At 45.1% G+C, this 22064-nt stretch overlaps 2 protein-coding genes across 5 annotated transcripts in view; one reads left to right on the forward strand and one right to left on the reverse strand.

Moving 5' to 3' along the window:
* Nucleotides 1-6921, forward strand: part of LOC111837195 (anion exchange protein 2) — a 42204-nt gene extending 35283 nt beyond the window's left edge. For all 4 annotated transcript variants that reach the window (XM_023799051.2, XM_072711306.1, XM_023799050.2 and 1 more), the window contains exons 16-24: nucleotides 390-538; nucleotides 1131-1325; nucleotides 1555-1782; nucleotides 1998-2087; nucleotides 2434-2600; nucleotides 2811-3064; nucleotides 3204-3373; nucleotides 3554-3727; nucleotides 3827-6921. In XM_023799051.2, coding sequence (XP_023654819.2) covers nucleotides 390-538; nucleotides 1131-1325; nucleotides 1555-1782; nucleotides 1998-2087; nucleotides 2434-2600; nucleotides 2811-3064; nucleotides 3204-3373; nucleotides 3554-3727; nucleotides 3827-3907 — 1508 coding nt within the window. In that variant the 3' untranslated portion in view covers nucleotides 3908-6921. The remainder of the gene's footprint in view (nucleotides 1-389; nucleotides 539-1130; nucleotides 1326-1554; nucleotides 1783-1997; nucleotides 2088-2433; nucleotides 2601-2810; nucleotides 3065-3203; nucleotides 3374-3553; nucleotides 3728-3826) is intronic.
* A 3073-nt stretch (nucleotides 6922-9994) lies between these two features.
* On the reverse strand, nucleotides 9995-19631 carry fastk (Fas-activated serine/threonine kinase). The gene is made up of 10 exons (XM_023799047.2): nucleotides 19114-19631; nucleotides 16462-17275; nucleotides 15893-16363; nucleotides 15494-15642; nucleotides 14940-15156; nucleotides 14257-14416; nucleotides 14083-14174; nucleotides 12194-12866; nucleotides 11992-12106; nucleotides 9995-11208 (listed from the first exon to the last, which is right to left on the reverse strand). The coding sequence occupies exons 2-10, from the start codon at nucleotides 17231-17233 to the stop codon at nucleotides 11122-11124; spliced, it is 2736 nt and encodes a 911-aa protein (XP_023654815.2). The 5' UTR covers nucleotides 17234-17275; nucleotides 19114-19631; the 3' UTR covers nucleotides 9995-11121.
* Nucleotides 19632-22064: the final 2433 nt, after the last annotated feature.

Raw genomic sequence — 22064 nt, forward strand, 5'->3', positions numbered from 1 at the left:
TATAACGTGACAAGAAATCACTGTGCATTGTACTGTTTATACCCCAATTGAAGTTCACATTGACCATATAAAGGTTAGAACACACAGTGATTTCTTGTAACAGCACAAATGCACATAAAATAAGTATGCATTTGCGTTGTCATGACATCATAAGAAGAAATTGCTACACGCTTTATACGTTGAATGTGTACTGGTGTACTGGTCATGTGCATCCCGGATAATGAAATAAAAAGGATTCTGTGCAAGTTGTTTAGATTTTTATGGAGAGACATGTTGGAAACCAGTACTGATGCTTAACTTTTTGTCCAATGAAATGGCACTAAAGTGCAATCACACCTAACTGCCCCCCCCCCCCCCCCCCCCCGATCCCCTTTCTCTTTGTTCCTCAGGGGAGAAGACCAACGGGCTGATTGGCGTATCAGAGCTGATCATTGCCACAGCGATGCAGGGCATCCTCTTCTGCCTGCTTGGGGCACAGCCCCTCCTGGTGGTGGGCTTCTCAGGGCCCCTGCTAGTGTTTGAGGAGGCCTTCTTCTCAGTGAGTCCCCCCCACACTCGCTTCTTCTGCCAGGGAGCCAGTGCTGGGCCGATGCGGCTGTACAAGTCAGCCAACACGTGAGCTGTCGTTAATGACCTGTCTTTGAGCCACCGGCCTTTGCCAGCGTGTGGCTGTGTGAAATCTTTCAGATCAGCCACTGACAGACATAGGGTGTGACCTAGTGGTGGAGATCATAAGGGGTCGAGGCCGAAGGTGGGTGGGATTGTTGTGCATTATCAGACACTGATGCTGTTACCCATTGGACCCAAACCAAGTTATTGAAACTGCATAGCAGCCCCACCCTCCTCACGGCATCCATCCTCCTGCATTTCAGCTCTTATACTGTTGTCATTGTTGTTGCCAATGACAGTTCATCTGTTGGGTTGAAATCAGTGCTATTTCTAAATTTGAAAAAGCCATCACAAAGTAGGTGTACGGCATCCTCATCTACTGAAATGAGATGGGAGAGAAACCTTATGGAAGAATGTGTTTGATTTCAGAGATGTCATTTTCAGCTACAAACCTTGGTTCCTGCAAAGGCTATTCTAAACATGGCTCTTTCTGCTCGTCTTGCCGTCTGTCTGACCCACAGTTTTCCAAGGCGAATGAGTTGGATTATCTGACAGGGCGAGTATGGATTGGCTTCTGGCTTGTTGTCATCGTCGTGCTCATGGTGGCTTTCGAGGGCAGCTTCCTGGTGCGATTCGTTTCCCGCTTTACCCAGGAGATCTTCTCCTTCCTCATCTCCCTCATCTTCATTTATGAGACGTTCTCCAAGCTGGGCAAGGTGAGAACAGGACCATGCTGCTCTGAATGCTGGAACCACATATGCAGCGTAGATAATAAATTATGATTCTTTGATTCGTTCATCAGAATTTCAGGTGCCATAGAATGGCTACACAGAGTAAAAGTGAAACGTATACTTTTAAAGACCTGGTTTATGACTGTGATATTGTGTGATCTTTGTAGGTGGTTGTTCAGCATTTGACTGTTTCTGGTGTGTGTGGAATACCCAGATTTTTCAGGATCATCCTCTGCAGCCTTGTACCCTGAACAGCACAGCAGGGGGCAGCAATAACTCTGCCACAGCCATCACCAACGGCTCACCAGTGGCACCCGCCACTCCCCCCAGGGAGCGAGGAGAGCCCAATACTGCCCTGCTGTCCCTGGTCCTTATGTCAGGCACCTTCTTCATTGCCTTTTATTTGCGCAAGCTCAAAAATAGTGCCTTCTTTCCTGGCAGGGTGAGTACATTCATTCTGGAAATCTCACCATCAGCCTGTAGTGCAGCCACTTGGGGATTTGTTGAAGCAGCTAAATGACTTGTTAATCACAAAAAGGCCTCATTCTGAGGCTTCACCTTGCTGCCTTTTGGTCAAACATATGGGGTTTGGTGGAATCAGGAGACATGCTTTCAGGGAACTCCAGCCTAACCTTGTTCTTCTGACCTGTTGTGCAGTTTCGCAGAGTGATTGGTGATTTTGGGGTTCCCATTGCCATCCTCATCATGGTCATGGTGGACTACAGTATCAAGGACACCTACACACAGGTGAGGTTGAGTCTCTACGTAGAGAGCAAGAAATGTGTGTACTATCCATTGAAACTGCAGGTTCATCTCCAACTTATGAGAAAAACCTACACGTCAATCTTCCATCCTAGTTACTGCCGGTACTGAAGATGTAAGGCAATAATGCCACCCAAAATGTCTCTGTTTCTAATGATAGCTAATGTTGGTTTAATATTATTAAAATTAATCATTCAAAAGTGTAAGAGATGAGGTCACTGGCTTGCAGAAAGACTGGAGTTTGTCAGCCCTGCTTACCTGGAAATGTGGTAATATTCTGAAGAAAGTGGTGCCCCCTGGCTGCTGACCATATCCTCTGCTTCCTGTTTAGAAACTGAGCGTGCCCAGTGGCTTCTCAGTGACCAGCCCAGATAAGCGTGGCTGGGTGATCAATCCACTGGGGTCGGATGGCCAGTTTCCCATTTGGATGATGGCGGCCAGTTTCCTTCCTGCTATCCTGGTTTTCATCCTGATCTTCATGGAGACACAGATCACCACGTGAGACCCCCTCCCCAACATGTTCTCAACCTGATGTGAAGCCCAGACAGCAGATCAATAGTGCTTAGTCCTGCATGATTGTTTATACCAACTGAAAACAAGGGTTCATTCAGGGCCTCCAGGGATGAAGGTCGGGAAAAGTGTTAACATGTTTGCCCCAGAGCACAGTTCACCCCCCCCTCCATTGTTCTTTTGGTCTCCCCCTCCCAGGCTGATTGTCAGTAAGAAAGAGCGAATGCTTGTAAAGGGTTCTGGGTTTCATGTGGACCTGCTGATCATCGTAGTCCTTGGCGGCGTGTCCGCAATATTTGGCCTGCCCTGGCTCGCAGCTGCTACTGTGCGGTCGGTCACGCATGTCAATGCCCTCACCGTCATGAGCAAAGCCGTTGCCCCAGGAGACAAACCCCGCATCCAGGAGGTCAAGGAGCAAAGGGTGACTGGGCTCCTGGTAGCCATCCTTGTGGGTAGGTCCACACAGACTAATTTGGAGTTTTGGCTTTTGCCTTTTCTCTCCTCTTCCACTCTCACTGTTTTCCCTCCACCTTCCCGCCTGTCCTACATACTGATATCTGACTTTACACCGTGTCTCCCCTACCACTGCAGGCTTGTCCATTGTCATCGGTGACCTCCTGCGCCAGATCCCCATCGCTGTGCTTTTCGGCATCTTCCTTTACATGGGTGTGATGTCACTCAACGGCATCCAGCTCACTGAACGCATGATGTTGTTGCTGATGCCCCCAAAGTACCATCCTGATCACAGCTATGTGCGAAAGGTACCTGGAGTGGTGTGGGGGCTACAGATTTTATATTACCTAAGTATCATCATAAATGAACATCATAAATAGTCTGCTGCTTGTTGAAATCCCACTAATTTGATTTGCACTCTTTTGCTGGAGTTCCCTGAAAGCATGTCCCCTGTTTATAAGAACTCACTTTTCTCCTTCCTTCTCCAGGTCCGTACCTTGCGTATGCACCTCTTCACAGGCATCCAGCTGATTTGCTTGGCAGTGCTTTGGGCAGTGATGTCAACAGTGGCCTCACTGGCCTTCCCCTTCGTCCTCATCCTCACAGTCCCACTCAAGATGTTCCTCTTGCCCCAAATTTTCACTACACGTGAAATGCAATGCGTAAGTTACCCAAAAGAGGGTGCCACATGCACAGCACGACAGGCATTCTTTTAATCCAGACTGACCCCATTTGTTGAACTCTCTGTGGTTGTGTTACAGCTGGACTCAGATGAGGCAGAGCCAACGTTTGATGAAAAGGAGGGGCAGGACGAGTACACGGAAATGCACATGCCAGTGTGAGACGCCCCTCCAGTTAGGCAGTGGCAGAAGGGCAGCAGCCCATGTACATTTGTAAATGTATCACCGTTTCTGATTTTATATCATCGAACATTTTTTTTTAACAGAAACATGGGTTAAGGTGGCTGGCATGGGAACCAGGTGTTCAGGTGTCACACACTATGAGATTCACTATTTAAACTCCCAAGCAGTAACACATGGTTGAGGGGTCACAGGTCACCTGTTTTCCTGACAGCTTCCTCATGGATGCCTACACATGACCCATGCTAGTGTTTCCTTTGCTTTTATTCCTCCCATTTTCCACATGTGGTGATAGGTATGAATAATCTCAAAAAAGCAACATTTTTAGTCAACCGTCATATATTAGCTTCTTTTTATCTGGAAAATCCCTGTATTGTCTGTGGTGTCCAAGTACAGTATCTGTCCTGCCCTTCCCAGCATTAAACCTAGACATGGTATTCGGTCACAAATGGGGGGGATAGCTCCTACTCTGCTCTGTTGCTCTTTTGCTCACAGCTATGTTTTGTAGTTGAAATGTCTGCTTTCCTTTGGTTGCACCAATGATTTCCAGTGGCTCACTGTGCAGTCAGTTTCAGCACAATGATGAAAGTTGACTGTGGTTCATTGTTTATTAACATCTGGCTTGTGGAGTCAGCACAGTCCAGGTTAAAGATCACCTTGCAGGTGTTGTCTCTTGAATAATTCAGTGATTAGACCAGATGAAACAGAAGCAGAAATTTCTCTTTTAAAATGCCTGTGAATGTGGTCATTTTCATATTTGGAGTACATAACAACTACGCAGAGCTTTAACATTCTCCTTACTTAAAGTAGCGTTAGGCTGACTGATGCTGTAGTTCACCACACCAAAAAAAAGCTGCATCTCACTGTGACTCAAAGCAGCTGTCGTTGCCTCATACGCAGCTCCCCTTGATCTTCTATGATCTACAAGTCGGTCTCCTCCATCTCTTATAGAACCAAAGGCTAAATTCCACGTTGCATCTTGTCAAACATATTTCTGGTCAGTCTTCGTTGTTTTGTGCGTGCATATCATGATGCCCGAGGTCCTGTTTCTTTTCTCACTGCAACTTTTCACTTGTGTTCTTTCCAATTTGTGTTAAATTAACCTGACAAATTAGTGTTTTTTTTTATCATATTACTACAGTAAGTTGTGAATTTTAACTGGGTGCCTCACCGCTATTTTAGTCAGTGTGAGACTACTTACCTGTGATGACTTTTTAAAATTCTTTATTACTTGGTTTACATGACAAGGCTGACACCGACATTTAAAGTTAACTGAACTGGAAGTTATGGAGATTCCTGGTCACTGGGGAGTTCGAGTGTTGGACGGTGGCTCTTATGTTCTCTGTGCGATATTTCTTCTAAAATGTGGAATGAGCAGTTTGGCTGTCTGGAGTGAACAGGTACGAAGCAACTTTACAGGAGGCCTGCCAGAGGCATGACTAGATGCTGCAGTTTACACACAGTGTGAAAGGCGATCCCTGTATGAAGGAAGGAATGGCTCTTTTTTGCTATTATTTCCTATTGTGCCTTCAGCATATGAAACCATTCATCTATTACAGCTTTACCTTTTTTATAAAATGATGCAGTCCGCGTGAATTGGGACGGACCTTTAAACAACCCCCCTTTAGCATTTAAACTGTGTTAAACTGTGGTTGACAAAGAATGAGAAACTACGCAAATTCATTTTATGTATATGTGTAGCAGTGTGTCAGTATATTGTCCTGTTAAACATCATCTATCCTACATGTTGCACACTACAACTGGACACCAATTTTGACTGCTTTTCAACATTGTATTAACAATGGGTGGGGATTTATTTACATATTTACATGTATGTTCAGATAAATAAGTCTATGCTTTTGAATTGAATAGATGTTTTTCTATAACACGTAGTAGATTAAATGAAGGCTTCCCTGCCTGTACACTGAGGGTCACCTCTAATCTTTGGAGCCCTAGTCTCAAAGTTAGTTCATAGTTAGTGCCACTAAAGCTAGTTGAACAGAAACCTGGAATCGCATTCTATGATCAAATCAAAGCAGCAGGGACAAAAAGGGGACATTCCAGGCTGCACAAGTTCAGGTTTCATCTAAGCCACTGTTTCCCAGCCCTGTTCTTGGGGACCCCCAGACAGTCCACATATTATATCCCAGCCAATCAAGGACTTCGAATACCTGGTACAGGTGTGTTGGGAGCTGGGAGGGAGAAAAAATGTGGACTGTCTAGGGGTCCCTGAAGACCGGGTTGGGAAACACTGATCTGGTGTGTCCTGTTCAGGGGCTGAAGTAACCAGATTACACATGCCTGTTACATTCTCCTGCAGTGTCACATTCATGGGTGTCTGTTACATTTAGTCTGTTGTTGAAGTTGTTCTAGGGCACCCTTCCAGTTCTGAATGAAAACACTTAAGTTCGCTGTCACAACAGGATATGTTTGCAAAGTACAAGGTAAAGGTTTGGCCAGCATTTAAATCTGTAAATGCCTGCTTTGTAACATTAAGACCAAGTCTATATGGCATTTTCCAGAAAGGTTTGAGCCCAGTAAAGCCCAACAACATGTTATGTAGAGCCTTGTGTGTAATCTCATACCCTGTTCAGCATTAACTTGCTTTGAGTATCTCCTCTATGCTCCACAAACCCGAACATCACATTTTAGTTCTATGAATTATCTGACTAAGAAGTACCCAAAGTTGTCAAGTATGTCTACATCTACACATGGTCTGCATACCAGTGAGAAAGATGTTTTTCATGCTCACAATCTGATCATAGCTTGGTGTACTGAAATATCCATGATTGTGGTTTTATTTTTGAGATAATGATTTAAGAACAGTATGTATGCTTGGTATAAATATGGAGAGAATGTCAAGAGTATCGCATGACCGCTGTTTTTCTTCTCTTATGAAGTCAGCCTCCAAAATGTGTGGTGGTGTTATGTTGTCCTCTGTACAAATTCTGTTCAAATATATTGATCAAAAATTAAATTTTATATTTAAAACACTGCTACTGGTCTTTTTATGTGAATGGCTGTATCTGCTGGTGTTTTCTTACAGAATATTGTAGTTAATGTTTTCCATTCTTATGAAATTTCAGGTTATACTGAAATGCTGTATTTTTTATCATACCCTTGGTAAATCTGCACAAACACAAATGATACCCTGGCTTCAAAAACAGACCAGTTTAGGTTTAAGACAATACTGTCTTAGTTTTTGATGAAATTATTCATGTATTGGGATTACTAAAAGTTCTGTGATAAATGTCACGTTGGTGACTCGTGACAAATCCATTTACATTAGTTCATTAACAATATAGTTATATCAAAGCAGTAAATCTATGTGCCTGTTTAAGGGTACCAGAGTCCTTAGGGCAGTGTAGAGTAAGGATGTGTGGATCAATACTGAAATATCGATTATTTTTATCAGTGTTTCACTTTGAGAATTGATTTTAGCGGTAAAATATCTTTTTACCTGCTAATTCAAATGTTTATATTATTATAGGGAGCAGAACATGAACTACTACAGGCAGGGCTGCCCATAACGAGAGAGAAAGGGAAGGGCTTACTGGATTCACTAAAGAGCAGGGAAATCGTTCGATACTCTAGTACAGGGGTCACCAACATGGTGCCTGCAGGCACCAGGATGCCCCCAAGGACCACATGAGTTGCCCACGGACCTGTTCTAAAAGTAGCACAACTCACCAGTGAGCAGCATGACAAGATAATTTAATTTTATCCTGTTGCTATTCTTTAATCACATTTGCATTTATGTAGATTTGAAAGTGGACAATATCTAAAAAAAATCATTTAAAACATGTTTATTATACATGATGTTTAGATAAGTGTAGGAGGTCATTTCAAACTGGTAGCCCTTCGTATGGCTCAGTACCCGTGAAGTAGCTCTCAGTTTCAAAAAGGTTGGTGACCCCTGCTCTAGCATCACTGCCCCTCGCAAATTTTATCGTCAGCACCCCCGTTGGCAAGTTTAAAGCAGTGGTATCGTCCATCCCTAAGCATAAAGCAGCAAGAATTAATGTACTCTAACTGACATACCTCTCGGCGTCGGACGGGTTATGTCAGCCGGGGAGCTCAGCACACCTCCCGTGCTCGCTTTTTAACGGCCGGCTATGAGGGGAAATAACAAGCTAATTAAACACTACTGCAACTCGCCGGCATTTCCGCGACCTTCCATGTCTCAGTTTGACTCTGCACTAATTCAATGACGGGATATTGCTGAAAAAATCCTCTGTATTGCTCTGGTAAAATGTGAGAAAATTCTGTCCGTGAACAGAACCTCTTCGATCGCTACAACGGCGAGTCAAATAATTCATGCGGCCCTTAGAATTACGACAAACGTCTCAGAGGACATTACTGGAATATAATGTAATAGATGTTATGGTATATTTATGTTACTGTAATCATATACTTAGTTGATTACTATAAATTTACCATGGGAGGACATCGCACATTGGTCTTACCTCTTCACACGCAGACAGTAATGGGGCAGGTGCAGTTTAAGTAAAAATAGCGGGAAAGGCGACTCCCTCGGCCCCCCAACCTGGAACCTCCATATCACTGATACTAGTAGCAAAATGGAAGTAGTTTTAAATGTTACATGATTTCTGTGTAATTATATTTATATGTTCATTAATGTGTTGTCATTAGAGTTAGCATGCAGAGGCTGTGCTGAAAGGTATTTTGCTGAATTGTCTGTGCCTAGTTTAGCTTTTTGGTTATGTTAAGCTAGTGTTGATATATCTCTACAAATTTTTTTTGAAATACAAGTTCCACACCACAAGCAAGTGTATCCCATTGGAGTTAGGGTTGGAAATACAGTAAGGATTATAGTTAGGGTTAGAGATGGTACTAGGGTTAGGGTGTAGCTACAGTTTGTGTTGGAGTTAGGATAAGGTTTGGACCTATGGTTGCAGTTGGGCTTTTGCTTATAATTTGGGTTAGGTTTGGGGCTACAGTCAGTGTTGGAGTTAGGGTAGAGTTTTCACTGTAATTCGTGAGATTTGGTATAATTTTTCAATTTTAACTGCCAGTGCAGGTTTTTCTTAGTGATCGGATATGATCAGGTGGTGTGTGACTCAGCAGGTTGATCATGAAGGTCCAAATCCAATGGATGGTAACATGATGACACCATTGGGCCCTGGAGCAAGACCCTAAACCCTCATTTTTCCAGCGACTGGCTAACCCTGCTTTCTCATCCATGTCGCTTTGATAAATAAATAAATGTAATCAAGTTTGAAGTGGATAACCTCTGAAACCGACTTAAGGGAATACAGTATTTAATTACATAGGAAGACTTTTGATGAATTAAAGGGAGCAGCAGAGCATGCAACATCTTCCATGCTGCATGAATTTACACACGAGATCTGCACGGCCTCAACACTGTCCATTTCCATGACACTTCCACCTTTTCATGGAGAAGAGGACCAAGTATGCCATGATCCATGTGGAGATGAGCAATCAGGACCTCACCAAGAAGCTTAAAGAGCTGGAGAGGACCTGGAGAAAGCTTCCCTTCTCTGGTTTTTGGCTGGCATTCATTCTGTCCTGTGAATTTTTAGTGCTTTCAGTCTTTCAGTTATTCTCATACCACATTGGACCAAAGAACATATCACTCTATGCTGTCATGAGGTATACTTACATACCAGAAATAGGTTCCTTCACAATCTCCTTGTGCATGATTTCCCCCACAATATTGTGGTTTCTTTATCATGTTCACATGCTGTTCAGTCAACATACTAATTATCAGCATTATATTGATTTTCATGCCATCACCATCATACCATCTCTTCCTCCATCCATATAAATCCTTTTTATGGAGCTACATCTGCTCTTTGAGAACAAAAGCCAAACTTCTGTGCTGAACGTGAGCGGGATCCCAAAAACTCTGCAGCAATGAAATGAATGTGGATGAAATGATGGTTCTTGAGGCCAAAAACAGATGAAACACAACATTCAGCAGAAAGGCAGGTACCAGGAGTCCTCCACTCTATGAAGCCACAGTTAAGGATAGCTGCTGGGGAGAAAAGCTTCACCGATTCAAGGAGAAGCCGGAGACTTTTCCCGTGGTTTTTTAATTTTTTTTTATATAGACATTTTAACTTGGATGTATAAACAAACACTCCCACTTTCCTTCCCACTTTTTCCCCCCAAACACACACACATACCATCTGCCTCCCACACGTTCCACAACAACAATAAATTACTGCTCTCTCTGAGCTCCGCAAAATAGGCTGGTTCTGTTAAAGTGCAAAGGCAAACCATACAGTAAGTGAGGCCTCTTACAGGACGACCACATGACATGACAGAAACACCACGTCCTCCTCCAGGTTTACGATCAGCCTGATATCCAGGCAGAGGCAAAATGCAGGTGACTGAAATGTACACCTTGATTTTAATGATTCCCATCAGTGACACCATGCCCATGACTCACCCAGCATGTATACACCCAGCATGTATACAGCGGAGATCTCAAAAGTAACAGAATAGGCATTCTTTGGGACAATAACAAGAAATATTATTAGAGTTACAGTTGGCATGTTTGATCCAAAGCAGATGTAGGAAGAACTACATCTTGAGATGGGTCTGATTTCACTGCTCTCCGAGAATCACTGCCAATAGTCAGAACGCCCAGGATTAAAGTAATGCACGTGAACGTCGGGTGTAATCGGACCATAGCTGGGTCCACACGGATCAGCACTAGGCCAAAAAGGGTCTCACTGCATGCATTGCTTTGCACTGAAACCTCTTCTTATAGCATATAGAAAATATAATATACATATATATTTGTATAGTTTTTTTTTGCTAAACTTTCAGAGTACTGCATACCAAATTACCCTCACAACTACATTCCCACATTGGTACACCAGTATCATAAAACAATATTAACAAGCCTTGCTTAATTCTTAACCCAAAATTCCCCAATGACCATAGAGTTCAGTTACTGAAAATAATATGAAGTCTGCAGCCAGAGTCCCTCGCCATCAGACCCTATTACTACCTTCCCCCCACCCTGCCAAATGGCAGAATATTTGTTCCAACCCTGAACTGTACCTGACATGCGTCACAACTTCTTAAGTACAGGATATAAAAAGGGACTTAGGAACAATTACAGAAAATATCATCTTTGGGGCAGCCCTGCCTATCCTGCCCACAGCCACCGGCACCGCGACCCACTGAGACCACTGCTGCTGTCATGAGTGCAGCTCCAGTAACTTTTTGTTGAGGTACCGCTTAACCTCCTCGATGCCATTCAGTTTCTCCAGCTCCAGGTAGGGCAACTGGTAGGAGAGACAAAGGCAGAGCTTGGTGTCAGAGTGCACACACACGCACACACACACACACACACACACACACACGTTTGTATTCATATCTTTGTGGGGACCATCCATTCATTTCTAAGGTAAAAACTCTAATCCTAACAATGACAACCTTAACCTCTATCCAGCCTTAACCTTAACCACAAGTAACCAAACAAAACAAGACTTTTGCCATTTCTAGGTTTTTGATTACAGTCACAAATATGACTAAAATTGAGTTACCCCTTGTGGGGGCCAAAAAATGGTCCCCATAACATCAAAAAGACAGGTTTTTAATCACATTGTGGGGACATTTGATACCCGACATATAATATATACATAGTCGTGTAATCATTTGTGGGAATCGCTCCTTCATTTCTGTGGGAGAAATTCTAATGCTGACTATGACAACCTTAACCTCTACCCAGCCCTGACCATAGCCATAAGTAACCAAACAAAATACAAGAGATTTTGCATTTTTAGTTTTTTCATTGCAGTCACGGATTTTTTACAGGAAACTGGTCCCCATAAGGTTTTAAAAAAAAAAAAAAAAAAGGGTACTCATCACGTTGTGGACATTTGGTCCACACAAGGTAAGGTATACCTGGACCACACACACACCACTGGCGTCAAAATGTTCACATCTACAGCTCTAAAACAAACACCAGTGCTAAAAGGTCCTTCTCAGAAATGCATGGACTGCCCAAAAATAGGATACACAGGTGTACAGTGACCATGGGAAAGAGGAGCCTGCAGCTGACCCACCTGCAGGATAACGTAGCCCAGCAGCTGGAGGTGCCGGTCTCGCATGGCACGGGAGCCCACCAGCACGTCTGAGTTGTGGCAGTAGTGCCACTTGTCGTTCACAGACATGACCACCCTGCACATGGAAGGAAATGCATGCGAACGCCGGGCATCACGGGGCAAATCATCACCACGTCGAGATTTAAAGAATGCCGATACTCACCTCTTAACCTGCTCTTGTTCCCGTGACACCCTCTCCGTTTCCAGACAGCCTGTGGTGTGAGGCTGCAATGGCGGGGCAGGACTGATGCCCCCTTGCCCCCCATCGGGGTACGGCACCCCCTCGTAGAAGGTGGGGAGCTCACAGTCGGCCGTCCGTGCTGCTTCTGTGGCGCTTCCTTCGTCCTCAAGGATCTTGCCTATAGAGAACTGGAAGAGGGAGTCGGAGGGCGCCCCCCCGGCCGTACCCTGGGGAACCGCTTGTGTCAGGCAATCAGAGGGACTGCTGAGGGTAGAGCTGTCCTGACTCTCCAAGGACTGCTCCTTTGCCAGGCTGGCATAGTAATCCGACGAGGAGTAGTAAGGACTGTAGTCGAGTGGCCCACCCCCATTCGGGGCCCCTCTTTGAGCGGCAGTGGCAGTGGGGGCCGCAGACCTCATGTGATGTGGAAGAAATGTCGGCTCAGAAGCCGCGAGCTCATCCCCTGTCCTCTTCTCAGCGCTGTCCTCCAGCTGGACAAAGGGGGAGAACTTTTGGAAGTCAGAGGCAAGGCTGGCCACAGAGGAGCCCTGTGCCTCTGGGGACTTGGGGGGGATGGTGACGCCCACCCCCAGGGAACCTGCCCCAGCCTTGATTGGCAGAACACTTCCAGAGCTGTTGACCAATAACAGGAAATCTGAAAACATGAAGAGAGAACCTATGAACGGTTTTGTACAGAATCCTGCATGCAAATTTTATACAGTGGTACCTCAGTTCTTAAACTCATTAGAACTTGAATTTCTTGAAAGTCGAACCAACCAGTAAAAAAAAAATTACCTAGAGCTCAATCTGAACCTCAGAATTCAAACCATGAATGCCGACCTAAGATAACTTGTATGCGCGGGGAAATGAGTCACGCGGCACGTCTCTCAGCAGAAACAAATGGTAACGCTTCAGTCTCAGCCTTGCATTCGCTGTGATAGCATCGTGCATGTTTACACTAACTGAATACATATCTTTACACAGTAAAAATACATTTAGACAATGATAGACAGTAACAGTAATTATTATTATATAATAAAATACATTTAAAAATAAAGATTTCTTATTAATTTCATATTAATAATAAACCATTAATACATTTCATTATAATGATATGGTCGCGCCAAGCGGGGACAGAACGGAGACAAAGGCACGACAAAGGGTGTCGGGTAATACGGGGTTTAATTACAGGTAAGGCAGGCAAAACGCAGACAGACAATACAGTGACCAGACTGGGGACACAAACTGAAACGCGGACTAAATACAGAGGACTAATGACAACAACCAGAAACAGCTGATCACACGGGGATTCTACACGGGGTTAATGAGGGGGCGTGGCACACGGAAGGAGCGGACGCTTGGGGCAGGAAAGATTGTTTTTTTTTTTTTTTAAAACTTTACACATTGTTTGGATACATTTATTTTCTTGCTTTACAAATTATTGTTTTGATAAATGTGCTTAGATGTGTTTAGTACAGTATATGCTCTTCTTGTTTTATCCGGTTCATTTGTGTTTAAATGCTAAAAAAAAAAAACACATTTAGGTGTAATTTTTGGGGGCCAGGAACCAATTAGTTGGTTTTCCATTATTTCTTATGGGGAAAATTCAATCAGAAGTCGAACTTTTTAGGATTCGAATCTGGAGTTCTGAACGGATTAAGTTCGAGTTCTGAGGTAGTTCTGTGCCACCTTCTATACAATTTGTCCAGTGAATTACTACATGGATTAAATCTTGGTCCTGAATCCTACAGAACATTCTCGTTACCTTAAGTGATCAAATACTGCACCCGTTGAGACCTGATAGTGACCACTGTCTTCTTCAGGTTCATGATCGTGTATGGATAGGCCGCCCTTCGGCGGGGGCCCCGTACCTGTATAATAGCCGGGGGCCAGCACCTCGTCCTGCTTGTATCCATGCTCTCCCACCAGCTGCCGTAAGGCCTCTGCCACCAGCCCTTTGTAGCTGCACACAGTCACAGAGCCGTTTAGGGAGGAAGTGGCGGAGCACTGGCAGCCATCACAACAAGGAGGAAGTGGCTTCGCACCTGTACTTGCGATTGACCTCGTCGGCCGTCAGCGCGTGATCGAACATGAGCACCTTGTGGGCGTCCTGCAGGCGCGGCCCGTCGTAATCGCGGTACTCCAGCTCCACAGCAGCGTCTAGCAGCGACAGGTAGCGCCTCACGATCAGGGCATACGGGCTGTCTGTGGATCGGGGGGGGGGGGGGGGAGGGTGGGGTGGTGAGTGGCGGACATGAACATCTAGAACCTCCCCCACCTTATCACACTGGAAATATCAAGATCACTGTTATTGGAAGCCTGATTCATAGGGACTAGATCTGTCTGTCTGTGAATACAATTTTACACACATGGGTAATTTGTCCAAGCCTAAAAGGGCTTTGAGTGGAGGGAGCCCACCATCACACTTTACTCCTCTGCTACCCCCTGCCCTGACTGAGCTACAAAGCTCCCTGTGAAAACCAACCTGTGCAGTGCAGCATAGTGCTCGCCAACAGGGGAGCCACTGCAGATTTTGGGTCCCATGAAAGCATATCATATTGAGCCCCCAACCCAGACCAATCCAATTATGTTCCTCCTCACAGAACCCCTGCCCACAAAATACTGAACGAAGATGAACATCTCTATGAGTCAAACAACCCTAAATAAAATGCCCAGTGCACTAGCTTTGTGGCAGGAGCAGTGGATAGGGAGTAAGAGCCAGACTCACTAGTGACATTACTAATGAAGGAGGAGGAGAAGACGCGGTGCAGCACCAGGCCTGGGAAGTGGCCCAGTTGGAAGAGAGACATGAGGATGTTCACGGTGGCCAGTGGGGAGCTCAGAGCTTTGAGCTCCAGCACCTCTTCCAGCTTGGAGAAGAACAGTGCCTCATTGGATGGTCGGTAGCTCATCCGGCTGAAGGGGAACACAAGTTTCTGAATCACCTGTGAAGGAAGGAGGAGACAAAGTTAGACATGACCATAAGCCTGCAGAAGGGCTAGAAAAGGGGTACCAAACTCCAGTCCTGGGGGGCTGGAGCCATATGTAGTTTAGGTCTTTCCCTGTTCCACCACAAATGATTCGGCTCAAGAGCTACGTGATAATTAGCACAAGGAGTTGAATCAGGTGTGTTAAATGAGGGGAACCCAAAAGTGTGTAGGGCTCCAGCCCTCCAGGACTAGAGTTTGACACCCCTGGACTAGAAGGTATCAACATTTCTGAAGGTTCACCCCCTTGCCAGGATACACCCAGCGCATACGAATGAGGAGTCAGCCTTCATACCTTGCTGTCTAGGTACTCGCCCTTCTTGACAAGGAAGTCGGCAATAGTGTCCAGCAGACGGGTCTCACGCAGCCGGTGGCGAGCGATGTATTTGGCAATGAGCGCCATGGTGAAAGGAGTGATGCTTTCCACCTTCTTAGGCAGTTCCTCTGTCACAAGACCCAGGAGATAGAAGGTCATTGATGCTGACTAGCCTATTCGATCCATACCTAATCTTGCTCACAACGTGCAGCAAGAAGTGACATGTAAGCAAAACCCTCCAACTAAAATTGGACAAAGAATGTTGTCTTATTAAGAAGAGGCAGCTTGTTCAGGTCCAAAGTTAAAACTAGGAACACAAAAGTCCCTCCCAGTAGTCCTGGTTTTCCTTGACAAGGGAAGAGACGGCATATAGCCTACCTGCTAGACTGCTGACAAACTTTTCCTGACGATTCTGGTAGAAGAGGTGGGAGCTAAAGATGAGCTCCAGGGACTTGTTACTGGCCTCACGGGCGCAGGCAGACAACATCTCATCCAGCAGCGCCATCTCATGGTCACGCACGCTACTGACACTGGCGAGCGTGTGCTTCACCAGTCTCAGTATCTTGCGGTTTGCTAATAGCTGTTCGGGTGAATGCCCATCGGCCTGCAGGGCGCGCCATTTGAGTCGATAGTAGGACAGCAACAGGAAGAGGGTCTGTGGGTGGCGCTCTCGCTCGATGTTCTTCTCCAGGCCTGACAAGCAGGACTCGATGAGTGGGTGCTGGCTGGATGGATGCAGCTTCATGCTGCTGCTGAACACCATGGAGATGTCCTTCTGGTTGAACTGGGATAGGCGGCTCCGTGACTCCTCCTCCAGCACCTGGACTATCTGAGATTCACTGGGGAGGCCTGGGGTGGCGACAGATTTATACACGTTTAGAACAGGACAGTAGCATGACACCATTTTCCTGAATGAAACATGATTTTACATTATAATGATATCTTACCTAACGCAGCCACAGCATAGAGGCAGTTGACAATACTGAAGTTGTCAAATTTGGTGCAGTCCCTTACAATAGCATCACAAAGAGTCTGGAATTCCGGCTGCTCCAGGACCTGTCGGAAGTGGCTCTCCCCAGTGCCCGTCCCTCCGGACGTGGGGGTCAGGGCGCCCTCCACCCCAGCCACGGTCACACCGACGGCCTGCTGTAGCTGCAGGAGCTGGCCGATCTTCTGCAGAGCGATGGGGTAGTGGTTGTAGGAGATCTTGCTGGGGTTCTGCGTGACCCAGCGCAGCACCTCATCCACGCTGCGTGAGCGATCGATCAACCTTTTCATGGTGAAGAAGGTATCATAGCTCATTTTCTCGTGGATAAAGTTCCAAGTCTTCTTTCTGTTGTGGTGCAGGTGGGCGCTGGGGTGGTAGTGGGGCTGGGGTGGGTGAGGCTGGGGATGAGGGTGATAGTGGTGATGACCTTGGAAGTGGGTGCGGTGCCCATCCAACCGTCCCTGATAGACAGGTGGGAAGTTCTGCGGAGTGGCCAGATGTGCATGAGGGGCTAGAGGCTGGTGGTGGTTTTCAGGGATGGGCAGCCCTGCCCCCACCACACCAGCCCGTCGGCCCTGTTTGGCCCCGCCTCCGCCACCGCCATAGAAACGGGTAGCGTACATGTTGATGCAGGTGCCTGGGCTCGGGGGGCTCGACAGGCGGAAGAGTTTAAGCAGAAGGAAGACCGTGTTACGGGTTAGGGAGCCGACCTGGTGCGGCAACCACAACATGGTACGTGGAGCCAGCTGACGTCGAAGTGTGGCAGGTTACACCTGCAAGGGGAAAAGGGCCAGTCCACAGAGTTATCATCCAAGAAACTCTCACATAAAAACAAAAAGCCAATCACACAGAGCCGACATATGCCAGGGACAGACTGTCCCCGTAGGTTCTAGACAAGTTCGGTAGTCCACTTGAGGGAACAACTCTTTTCTTAAACATACTTTAATTTGATCAACCTTAGATCAATAAACACTATGTCTGAGCACCACCAGAATAAGCTCCACTGAGCCACCTCAGTTTAATACTAAACCAGTCACGTGGAATCTGAATTCCAGAACCAAGTCTGATCTTTGTAGAAGGGTTAGGACCCACCACCTCACTTAATCCACCTGTACTTGAGACCCAGCACAACAAACTGCAATTATTATAATAAGAACTAATAATTAGAACATCCAACATTTAAGAACACACAACCCACTAGGGCTGTACGATATCACATCTGGAATATGTTTTGCTCATGCACAATAATCACCAGGTCACTAGATGATGGGCATAAAAATGTATCCGGACGCCGGCTTTTTGCCATTATACGGAAGTTTACTCACACCAACAATTTGATAAGCAGATTAGTAGTACGGCTACAATATTAATGAGAAGCTTATTGTGACGCCCAAAAGTTAGTAATCTGCAAAAATATGGCCTATCCTTATGTTTAATGAACGCGTCAGACTTTAAAATGCAAAAGGAACCACTACACCACAAGTGCATTTTTACCTTGTTTATTCACAATATCTCATCTTTGAAAATATGCTGTGGCTGTTGAGCTGTCCCTTTCTTCACCACCAAGTCAGTACTTATCGCTTCCATGATTTACCAAAACATTAGCATGTGGCATGCTCCACTAACCAAATTTAATAAACATAAGTATATGCCACATTTATACAGATGGAGGATCATATAGTACTGAAAAGCAGGTGCCCGAACAAATCTGTTCACCCGTTAACTAAATCTCTGGTGATTATTGTGTATGCGTACATATCACAATTATATTGCAATCTGATGTCGTGCAGCCCTACCACCTACATATACCATTCCTTCAGATCTACATTACACACATGCACACACACAGAAGAGACCTATTATGTATGTTATCCTAACTGACATAGTTACAGAGTGTTTTATCCAGAGCAGATATCATGGTTCATCATTATAAATTTCAAGACTGACCCAGCTGGGCAGTTCTACCAAACTTTCTCCAGTGACCAAAAGCCCCAGTCCCCCTAAACTACCAGCAATCACTTCTAATAAATTTTGGGGGATTCCTACCCCCCAAAAGAGTCAGTTTCTGAACAGTCAAATGAAGAAATTAGTGTGACTGGGAGACAGCTAAGAAGGTCAAAGTATTGGTGCTTCCTGTGCCTCAAAAGAGGGACTTCATGAACATCACAGAACGGCCCTGAAAATCCACATGACAAATACCGTTATTATTTTCCCTCAACTCTGAAGCCCCTGCACACCAAAGGCTTGAATATTGACCTTAAACAATGTCCAGACACTCTGTGGGGGTCTCATGAAAACTCATAATACCGAAATAAATCATCATTGATCTGAGAGTCGTTGTGGGAGGAAATACAAGGGACTACTCATTTCCGTCACTTTGCGAAATAAAGGCACTGGTGACTGCAATCTTACAGTTAATATCCATTTAAATGAACACATTTGGCCTTAATAGCACCGGATAGCAAATCGCAACGCCTGGGTTGTAGATCCAGATCCCCAGAGGTGCCCTGCTGTTGTACCTTAGAGTGGGGTACTATTGTAGAACTGCGGCGGTATTTGCGCTTGCGACCCGTAATCAGTGTGCAGACAGAGAGCCGCGCCCTTCACTTACATGTTCGGGGTTTGCTGTCCCGAGGTCTTAATTCAGTCCATGTCCGGCGGAGACGCGGGCCCGTAATGCGCTTACGGGCGGAGACGCTGCAGCGTCACACGGGTCGGGGCACGCTGCTAGCCGACCCACTAATAGGGCTGCGCTGGCTCGCTTAATGCCTAAAACACTGCTAAGGGAGAGTCACGGGAAAAACGCCTCCGTGGATGACAGCTGGATCGGGCGGATTAGGGTCGAGTACGCCGCCGTTCGTGGCTGAACTCGGACAGCGCTAATAGTAAAGCACCGTTCCTGCACCGACGGCAACAGCCAACCACATCACCGAGACCAGCGGCCCCTTTGGACTCGCTCGGCGATACGAGCTAAACTGCGGTAGGCTCGGACAAGCAGAAGCGGACAGCCGTGTGCCCACCACACCCGCAAAGATATCGGGATGAGTCCTCCGTGCTTCACTTGCAGGCTTCGGCCGCTGCCCTGGCGTCCGCCATCTTCCCGGCAGCCAACGGGCTTTTACAGTCCACACATCCCCCTAGGTGAAAAGCCAATAGTAGACGGCGCTCAAATAAAGGAACCAATCATGAAGGACGGCATCCGAGCCGCTTCGACCAATCAGAATTCTAATTTAACTGCCGTTATCCAATTAGAATAGCTTTCGTTTAATAAACAGGAAAGAAGATAAGCGCGTGAAAGATTTCACCGGCGACCTTGGAATTGTGAATAGCTTAACCTTATCATTGTATTTATTTATCCGTTTTTGTTTATAAGGCTCATTTCTGTGGTGTTAGCGTAAGCTGAAATGTATATAAAATATTTATTGAATATGTAGTTATAGTCGGGGTGTAATCTTGAATGTATGTAATGCAAATATTCAGTGGTACGGATTCTGTAATGCCTTATTGAGTTTTGCAATACTACGCGTTAAATCTCACTTGATCATACGTGAAGGAGCTGAAACATTGCATGATATCGCATTGAGACAGTTTTCATATTCTACATTAACATTATACAATATATTGTTGAACAGGAATTTATTTAGCGTCTAATAGCATTTGAAACATTATGATGATTCTTTACTATGACTGAACAATGAATTACACTACCATTCAAAAGTTTGGGGTCACTTCGAAATGTCCTTATTTTTGAAATGAAGATAACTTTAAACTAATCAGAAATACACGCTATACATTGTTAATGTGGTAAATGACTATTCTAGCTGCAAATGTGTGGTGTTTGGTGCAATATCTACATAGGTGTATAGAGGCCCATTTCCAGCAACTATCACTCCAGTGTTCTAATGGTACAGTGTGTTTGCTCATTTGCTCATTGTAATCATCAGAAGGCTAATGGATGGTTAGAAAACCCTTGTGCAATTATTAGCACAGCTGAAAACAGTTTAGCTGGTTAGAGAAGCTATATGACTTTCCTTTGAACAGGTTGAGTATCTGTAGCATCACATTTGTGGGGTCGATAAAACGCTCAAAATGGCCAGAAAAAGAGAACTGTCATGTGAAACTCGACAGTCTATTCTTGTTCTTAGAAATGAAGGCTATTCCATGCGAGAAATTGCCAAGAAACTGAAGATTTCCTACAATGGTGTGTACTGTACTACTCCCTTCAGAGAACAGCGCAAACAGGCTCTAACCAGGGTAGAAAGAGAAGTGGGAGGCCCCGCTGCACAACTGAGCAAGAAGATAAGTACATTAGAGTCTCTAGTTTGAGAAATAGACACCTCAACTGGCAGCTTCATTAAATAGTACCCGCAAAACGCCAGTGTCAACATCTGCAGTGAAGAGGCGCCTCTGGGATGCTGGCCTTCAGGGCAGAGTGGCAAAGAAAAAGCCATATCTGAGACTGGCCAATAAACGTAAAAGATTAATATGGGCAAAAGAACACAGACATTGGACAGAGGAAGATTGGAAAAAAAGTGTTATGGACGCACAAATCGAAGTTTGAGGTGTTTGGATTACACAGAAGAACATTTGTGAGACGCAGAACAACTGAAAAGATGCTGGAAGACTGCCTGACGCCATCTGTCAAGCACGGTGGGGGTAACGTGATGGTCTGGGGTTGCTTTGGTGCTGGTAAGGTGGGAGATTTGTTTAGGGTAAAAGGGGTTTTGAATAAAGAAGGCTATCACTCCATTTTGCAACGCCATGCCATACCCTGTGGACAACGCTTGATTGGAGCCAATTTCATCCTACAACAGGACAATGACCCAAAGCACGCCTCCAAATTGTGCAAGAACTATTTAGAGAAGAAGCAGGCAGCTGGTATTCTATCTGTAATGGAGTGGCCAGCGCAGTCACCAGATCTAAACCCCATTGAGCTGTTGTGGGAGCAGCTTGACCGTATGGTACGCAAGAAGTGCCCACCCAGCCAAAGCAACATGTGGGAGGGGCTTCTAGAAGTGTGGGGTGAAATTTCTCCAGATTACCTCAACAAATTAACAGCTAGAATGCCAAAGGTCTGCAATGCTGTAATTGCTGCAAATGGAGGATTCTTTGACGAAAGCAAAGTTTGAAGGAAACAATTATTTCAAATAAATATCATCATTTCTAACCTTGTTAATGTCTTTACTATATTTTCTATTCATTTTCCAACTCATGTGGTAAATAAAAGTGTGACTTTATGGAAAACACAAAATTGTCTGAGTGACCCCAAACTTTTGAACGGTAGGGTACATATACTACATGCTGAATTCTTACAGCCGGCAGAGACAATGAGTTTAATTCAGCCATTTATATCTTGCGTGCTTCTATAGGAAAAGTTCATCAACAAAATGGCAAAAAGGAAATGTATACAAATAATATTTTCTCAACTATCTACCAGAGGGACGTTATGAAGTACATTTGAGTAGTGTGAAGTTGTGGTAGTTACTACGATTTTAAAGGCCCCGGAGTGACACAGGCCGTGAAAGTTTTGGAACATAGTATACGATTAATTGTATATGATTG

This window comes from Paramormyrops kingsleyae, chromosome 4 (genome assembly GCF_048594095.1).
Source record: "Paramormyrops kingsleyae isolate MSU_618 chromosome 4, PKINGS_0.4, whole genome shotgun sequence".
Lineage (NCBI taxonomy): Eukaryota > Metazoa > Chordata > Actinopteri > Osteoglossiformes > Mormyridae > Paramormyrops > Paramormyrops kingsleyae.

Bases quoted from the DNA above. Each gene is read 5' to 3' on its own strand.
- fastk (XM_023799047.2), bottom strand. From the start codon at position 17,233: ATGTTGTGGTTGCCGCACCAGGTCGGCTCCCTAACCCGTAACACGGTC. The intron at 15,157-15,493 runs GTATGAAGGCTG...CTTCCTTCACAG, and splicing joins GCGAGTACCTAGACAGCAAG to GTGATTCAGAAACTTGTGTT. The intron at 14,417-14,939 runs GTGAGTCTGGCT...CCCGATCCACAG, and splicing joins CTTCATTAGTAATGTCACTA to ACAGCCCGTATGCCCTGATC.